The sequence below is a fragment of the Leucopleurus acutus genome, assembly GCF_964270905.1.
Source record: "Leucopleurus acutus genome assembly, chromosome: 10".
Classification (NCBI taxonomy): domain Eukaryota; kingdom Metazoa; phylum Chordata; class Mammalia; order Artiodactyla; family Delphinidae; genus Leucopleurus; species Leucopleurus acutus.
Genome location: NC_139153.1, coordinates 74,037,227 through 74,045,105, shown reverse-complemented (window position 1 = coordinate 74,045,105; position 7,879 = coordinate 74,037,227). Strand labels below are relative to the sequence as shown.

Sequence of the window (7,879 nt, the reverse complement as noted above, 5' to 3'; positions counted from 1 at the left end):
TATCGCGTTTGACACCTGCCCAGGCCTCAGACCCACTGAATTCATTAGCTTGGATGGAAGCCAGCCCTGCTCTTCTCCAAACCACTGCCCCCTCGGTAGAGAGAGGCCCCCAGCGGAGCCAGGCTGCGGAGGAAGGAAAGCCCCAATTGCCCTTCCCCTGGCCTGTAAACCTCCCCAGCTGCAAAGCGAGGGCCTCTCCCTTGAGGCGAGGCCCAACGCGGGTGCCACGGCAGTCTCCACGTAACAGTCATTAGATCCGTTGAAAGGCGGGACTGGAAATTCCGAGTGTGCAAGTATGCGTGTGGGAAGTGGAGGTGTCCCCCTAGGAACTCAGGGGCGGGGCTGGAAGAGACAACTCTGCCGGGGCGGGATTCCCTCCCCTCCCCACAGCTGTCTATGTTCAGGAAAGGCGGGTGTGGGGGGGTGCTCGAATCGGCCCCTTCGGGGTCTGTCCCTTGCCCCCTCGCCTCCCCCCACCCCACCCGCACCGTGCCCAGCACAGCCTCGGCCACATTCTTGACTCCCCCCGCTACACGCAGGGAGCACCATCCGGCGAGGGGCAGTGAGGAGGCCGTTGGGCCGGTCCAGGGCCCCGGGGTCACAGTGAGGTCTCTACGCAGGAGCCGTGGCGGTGCAACGGCCGGTGGCCGTGGCCCAGACATCCCTCCTGCCGGTGCACGATGAGCACAGGGAAGTAGAGGGCGTCGTGGTAGGGCGGCGGCGGCCCGCCCTCCTCCTCGTCTTCGTCGTCCTCGTCGTCCCCCATGCTGGCCTGGCTGGACAGCCGCGTCTGCTCGGTTGGGCAGCTCGCCTCGTTGACGCTCCCGCTCCGGCTGCGCCACAGGCAGCTGCGCCGGGAGCCGTAGAGGCGGCCTAGGGAGAAGCGGCTGCCCCCGCAGCCCGCCCCGCCGCCAGGCCCCGGTCCGGCCCGAGGGCTGGCGCAGATGCTAAGAGCGCTGCGCGAGAAGATGGACGAGCTGCTGACGGCACGCTGGCAGTGCTCGCAGCTGCGCCTGTACGGGGCCAGGCCCGCTGCGCCTGGGCCACCCACCCCACCGTAGCGGCACGTGGGCGCGTAGCCTCCTGCCGCGCCCCCAGCACAGCGCGCGCCCAGCCCCGCCAGGTCCATGAGCACCGCCTCCGAGTAGCTGGGCACCAGCTGCTGGTTGGAGCGGATGTGCCACTCGAGCTCCGTGCTGTCCACCGTGTTGACCCGCGGCAGGCGGTGCGTGAGCGGGGGCAACAGCTCGTCGCTGGGGCTGAGGCCGCCGCCCGCGCTGCCGCTGGCCGAGCTCGGGCCCTCCAGGCCGAAAAGCTTCTCCACGTGGTAGTGCGCATAGGCCGTGCGGTACTCGGCCAGCACGCGCAGTGGCCACGACAGCGTGAGCAGCGCCGCAGCCCAGAAGGCCGACGAGCAGGCGTACCAGGGTGGCCTGGCCGGGTCGGGGAAGGCCACCATGAATTCGCGGAAGTCCACGTTCTTGAGGTGCATGCCCTCGCGCGCCTCCATGTAGTCGTCCAAGCCCTCGTTCTCGGCAAAGAAGCGCGCACGCTGGCACAGGTACGCGTTCTCGGCCTCCACGCTGGCGAAACTGAAGCACTTGGTGAAGCGCAGGCGCGTGGCAGGCGCGCCCTCCAGCCCCACCAGCGCCTTGGACACGTCGCGGACGCCACAGCGCTCGTAGTCGAACTCGGCCTCGGCCACGTGCGTGTTGACGCGCTCATGGTAGACCTGTGGCGCCAGGGAAGGCGGCAGGAGTCGCTTCTCTCCGCTTACCCTCCTCCGCCCCATCACTGCTCTTGGCGCCGGATCAAACCCTCAGCCTGTCCTGGTTTAGCTCCCGGTTGGGGCCAGGTAAGATCTTACCAGGTTTATAGAGACGTTGAGGCCCTCAGCTTCATCAGTGAGTTAGAGATGAGGGCGGGGCTAGGAACTCATCCCTACTTATGTGCCTTCTCACTTTCACTAAGCCCTGCTCCGTCTAGGGGTCAGTCCCAGGCCCTGCGTTGTCCCTCCGGCCTGCCTGATCCTTTTGCCACAGCATCTTTTGTCCCACGCTGCCCCCTCATCACCCCAAACAGCCTACCCGTCTTCCCTTTTACAAGTGTGTTTCCAAATGGGCCCCCCAGAGGAGGTCCCTGTGGACCCCCTTTGTCTCTGGTCTCCCTGCTGCCACCTTTAGCTAGTACCCGGCCTCCCTCCTGATCCTCACAGGGCCCAAGCTTTGTTTACCCAGCCCAATACTGAGACAGTGGAGAGGTCCCCCTTATCTGGGAAAATCTCTTCCACCACGGCTCTAATATGCCTAATCCCAGCAGGTATACGGAGTGCTGCTTGACACCCCCTCCATGCCTCCCAGGCCTACCTCCACCTTTTTGCCAGCTGACCCCCACCTCTGGGAGCCTCACACTTGGGATCCACAGCCCTGAGTTTGCGTCTAGCACTACCACTTAGAAGCTGCAGAACTTGGGCAAGTCACTGAGCTCAGGTCTCTTTAACTGTGAAAGAGGACTTGGTAGCAGGCGCCTCACTAATCAGCCTGTGAGGCTGTGCATGTGAAACACCTCCAACCATTAAGCACTAAACCATACAGACCCTGGAGCCAGACTGCCAGGGTTCAAATCCCAGCTCCACCACACACTAGCTGTTTGACCTTAGGTAAGTTACTGAACCTCTCCAAGCCTCAGTTTCCTCATCTGTAAAATGGGGGTAATAGTTACCTACCTCATAGGGTTATCATGAGGGTTAAATAAATGATTTGACATTTGTAAAGTAGTTAGAGCAGACCCTGGCTGCTAGTAAGTGTTTGCCGTTATAATTACGGTGGGTGTTAATTGTCCTCCTGTTGCAGTGCCCACAAGAACTCACTGCTGCCTGTGCTCCTCCCCCTGAGGACAGTCGAGCAGGGTCCCAGCACCCCCTCCCATCTGGACTGGCCTCTGCTCCCCTCCAGCTCCTCACCTGGGTGGTGGTGTAGGCGTCTCCATTGCGGTATCGGGTGACCTGGCGGGTGCGGCGGACATAGTGGTAGCTGATGGCCTTCCACCAGATACATGGCGTGGCCTGCTGCATGCGGCCCACGCGCTCCCGCACGCTGCTCACATCCACGCGGTGCTGCAGCTCGTGGCGGGCTTGGCAATGCCAGCACTCCACCAGGTAGACAGCGTACAGCATGAGCAGGAAAGCCAGGGGGATGTAGACATAGCCGTTGGAGCAGGGGCTGTCGTGGTACATGAGGCTGTTGCCCTGGTAGGCGCTGCTGAAGGTGAGGCGGGTCACCGTGGTGACGTGGCACCAGGCCACGGCCCCCAGGCAGCCGTACATGAGCAGCGAGAGGAGCAGGCACTTCCAGTGGGACTCACGGCAGAGGGACTTGGTGAAAGAGGGCTGGATGGGACGCTGCTGCTCAGAAGGGCAGGCAAAGGGGCCAAGATGAGTGTGGAGTGAGACGGAGTGGCAAGGCCCAGCACAGAGATGGATGGCGGGCCAGAGGCCGACACCGGCAATGACAGGCAGAGACAGACAGGAATGTGCAGAGAGAGTCAGACCAAGATGGGAGGCCAGGACCAGAGATTAACACAGAAGTAACCCAGAATGAGCCATGAGGACAGGAAAGAGGGACGGAATACCAGTATAGAGAAGTGCAGAGGCAGAGGGATCAGAGCCAGAGATGGAGGGAGAAGGCCCAGGTGGCAGAGAAGACACAGATGGATAGGATGGCACCCAGAGAAACAGAGTCCAAAGACAGACACAGAGATGGCAATGAAACAGGAGAAGGTGTGCATAGGGAAGACAGGGAGGACAGATAGGCATCAGAGAAGGCAGGTCCCCAGCATGGACCCCTTCCAGGTATTCCAGGAAAGGGGAGAGGGGCCCACTGACATCACCTTCCCACTTCACAGGTGGGGCCCTCCCTTCTTCCAGAACCTAGGAGGAGCCAATTCCTCTGACCCATCCGCCTCCCCGTCCCTCACAGACAATTAGCCTCATACCTCCCAGGAAACCCCAAGCCCTGTCTCCTTCCCCATACTCTGGACCCCAGGTCCCCTGTGAGTCTCCCTAACACCTACCCCTGTTCTAAGATAAAAGGCAGGGGGGTTTGTGTCCCTGAGCAGCAAGTGGTCCAGGAGGATATATCCAGAAGGGCAGAGGCATGTGGCTGGGGAGAGGGGATGTGGGACAGGGGTGGGGGGGGGCAGGGAGGGAGATGTTCGCAGCCCAGCCATTTGTCAAGAGAAAACTATTTTGGTTCGGGGGTCTATTAAAGCACTTATCACGCTCTGGCCCCCAGTTGTCCCGGTGAGTTATTTACGTGTGTGGCTCCTCCACTAGACTGGGTGCTCCTGAGGGCAGGGCCTCATTCCCTGTGCATCCTGGGTGCTGGCGCCCACAGCCGCTCAATGATGAGTACTGAGTCGGATTTCTGGTGGCAGCCTGGGCTTTCCCTCTCCTCCCCCCACTGTCTAGCTTTAGGAACCCTCCACACACCCTCCTGCTGAGATCCTGACTTTTTCTTTCAATTCCCCAGGCCGGACCTGGAGGCTAGCCAAGGGAAGGGAGAGAAAGGTGGAGAGGAAGGGCACAGTAACAGACAGCAGGCCCTGGACCCGGTGTGAAATCCGAGGAAAGATCTGGAAGTACAGATAGGTAGGTGCGCTGGGAAACAGTACTCAGCACATGCAAACAAGATTAGGGGATGTGTGCCTTTCAGAGAGCCTTGTCCTGCGAGGGGAGCATATGTGCCCCTTGGTGTGCCTGAGTGTGCACTTCTCCCAGTGAGAGGGCGTGTGGAAGGGGCTCTGCCTGCGGGTCCTGCCTGTGTGCTTCTGCCCCAGTGCCGTGTGCAATGTGTGCACCAGTGTGCATGGGAGATGGAGGAGCCCCTGGTACTCTCCTCCATTTCTTTTGTCTCCAGATTCAGAGGACTGAAGAGTAGGACCCCCAACAAGGGATGTGCTGGTTACCAAAACTGGGAAGGATTCCTGGGCTCAGGGCTCCCTGGAGGGGGGCCTGCATGGATATGGGGAGAGAGAGGCGCACATCCCCCACGCACACACTCCCAGTGACTCCAGGGGGAAGATCGCCTCTGCACACATTTGACCTTTTTAGGGCCCCAACTCACGTTAACACTACCATTTCCCCCGTGGAACTGGCAGGTACTCTCCTGCCTCCGCAGCCCCTACAAGTCACCCTGCCTGGCCTTCGAGATAGCATCCCCTCCGCGAAATGGGATCCCGGACACCATCCCCACCCCCACCAGCCCGGGATCCGCGAGGCTCCGCCCCTAGGCCCCTCCCCCTGCCCGGGACCCCCGAGCCCCGCCCCCGGCGCGGCCCCTTCCCTGCCACCGCGGACAGCTCCGGCCGCCGGGTGGGGGCAGCGAGGCGGGACTGCGGCTGCGGCGGCCGGCTCGGGGTGCGGGGCGCCGGCCGCGCTGCGGCGGAACCGGCGGGGGCCGCGCGCGGCGGGGGATGGGGGTCAGGCTGCGGCCGCGCCGGGGGAAGGGGCGCCGCCGGCTCTCACCTCCTCTCGGGCGGGGCCCTCGTCCGCCGCCGCCGCCGCCGTGGGCTCCTCCGGGACCCCGGGGCCGCCGCCGCCGCCGCCGCCGCCGCCGCCGCTCTCGCCCGCGGCCGAGCCAGGGGGGGACATGGCGTAGAGGGGGCGCGTCGAGCTCAGGGCCTCCCGGGGGGCTGCCGGGGGCCGGGGGCATCCTGCGCCGGCTCTGGGGAAGGGGCGGGAGGGGGCGGGGCCCTCGCTGCTCCCCACCCCCCGCCGGGGGGAGGGGGCCGGGAAAGGGCACCACGGGTAAGGGGCTCGGGGATGGGGATGGGGAGGCGGGCTGGGGGGCCGGGCCGGGGGGGGCCGGGGCCGGGGGTGGGTGTCACCTTGAGGCCCTCGCGGCGCCGCTCCGCCTCCCGCCCGCTCCCGCCGCCGCCTTTTGTCTGAGCCGAGCTGGAGCCAGCGCGCCCCCCCCTTCCTCCCAGCGCAAGAGCCCCGCCCCCGGCCCCCCAAACTCCGCCTTCCCCAAGCCTACCTAATGGCCACCCCAAAGGGGAAAAGCAACAGGGGCTCCGCGCACCCCTTCCCCACTCCCAGCCCTGCTCACCACACGCACACGCACCATCCCAGGAAGATCTAAGCCGAAACTCCTCTCGGTCTGTTTGTGGAGGGGGCGCCAGCGGTTCAACCAACATCCCTCCCCATCTTTGGTTCCCGCAAGTTCCCGGGGCTGAGAGTGGGGAAAGGAAATTGAGTCTTGGAACCCTAGGGAACAGCCTTATTCCCAGTTGGATGGTAAAGGGTTAAGGCAGGAGCCAGACTTCAGAGGCCAGACCCATCTGAACAAGGATGGGATAGGGTGAAAAGGAAAGGATTAGAGCTAGATGTGAGAAGGGACTAACAGAGGGCAGAAGAGGGGACATTGAAACCAGCCTTCACTGAATCATCTTCCTACCCTAGGACAACAGCCCCAGAGAAACAATGAAGTGTGTACATAGCCCTAGGCTGGAGATCAGGAAACCTGAGTACAGATTCTTAATCCTGGCTGTCTCATTAGCTGTGTGACCTTGGGCGAGTGCCTTCCCCTCTCTGAGCCTTAGTTTCCTCATCTGGGCAGTGAGAAAGTTGACTGGACAATCTCTAAGGCTCTGACTTTCTTCTGTGGGTGTAGGAGGCAAAGTCACAGGCCACAGGCCAGGCTGAGTGACTGCAGGTCGCCTGTCCCTTCATGCCATCCACCCACAGTGTTTTTCCCTGTCCCGCTTAGGGGCAGAAAGGAACTGCCATTCATTCATTCCTGAATGCATCCATTCAATAAACAGGTATTAAGGGACTTCCCCAGTGGTCCAGTGGGTAAGACTCCATGCTCCCAATGCAGGGGGTCTGGGTTCGATCCCTAGTTTGGGAACTAGATCCCGCATGCATGCCACAACTAAGAATCCACATGCCTCAACTAAAGATCCCGTATGTCCTGATGAAGACCCGGCGCAGCCTCAATTAATAAATAAAATAAATATATATTTTTAAAAAATCACATTTAACTTAAAAAAAGGTATTAAATACCTACTGTGTGCCCTGTACAGAAATGCAAACATACAATTTCCTGTCCTCAAGGAGCACAAAGTCTAATGGGGAAGGAGGACATGGAAACCAATCATTATGATAGAATAGGATAAAGGCTACACTTGATCAATCTATGTGTGCACAGTCACTGCGGAATCCTGTTGTGTGTCATGTGTTACATTAAAGTCTTTGACATATAGTGACTTTCCCCATTTACCCACAAGAAACCAAGGCAGAGGGAGGGTTAGTGACTTATTCAAGGTCACTTGCTAGTACTCAAAGAGTGGTCCTAGAATCCAGACCTTTCCATAGGGATCTCTGGGGGTCAGAAGTCAGCTTGAGGCAAAGCCTGGATATCTGATCTTTGGGAATAGAGGAAAAGGCCACTGATGGTCCTGCCTCTCCTCTGGGACAGAACAGCCTCTGCCTCCACCCACACACCCACCTCCCACTCCTGGTCCTGCCTCCATTTTCCTACTCTTCCCTTTCCAGGGAAGGTGAAGGGGGCTCAGCCTGACTGTCACTTCAGAACTATCCAGCCTACATGATCCTCCCCAGGTCAGTGAGTCCATCCTCCCTGCCAAAACAGAGGGAGGGTGTGGTCCCAAAAGGCATGGTTCTCCTTCATCCCCATGGCAGAGGAAGAATCTCACTTGATGGCTCATTCCAGTGTCTCTCTCCTACCCATGATTTTTGGGAAGTCCTGCCTACAGCTAACTCCAACCCTTCTTCTGGTATCAGTTCACTCCACCTAGTTCAGTGCTTACTGCAGATGGAGAGCAGAGGTCCTAACCCTGGCGTTTCCTAACCCAGATG

General features: G+C 60.7%; 1 protein-coding gene across 1 annotated transcript; it reads right to left on the bottom strand.

Annotated features, from left to right (window-relative positions):
- Window positions 1-598: 598 nt before the first annotated feature.
- Window positions 599-5,650, bottom strand: TMEM151B (transmembrane protein 151B; the record flags this gene model as incomplete). The annotated part of the gene is made up of 3 exons (XM_082847825.1): window positions 599-1,732; window positions 2,963-3,403; window positions 5,525-5,650. The coding sequence occupies 3 exons, from the start codon at window positions 5,648-5,650 to the stop codon at window positions 599-601; spliced, it is 1,701 nt and encodes a 566-aa protein (XP_082703951.1).
- Window positions 5,651-7,879: the final 2,229 nt, after the last annotated feature.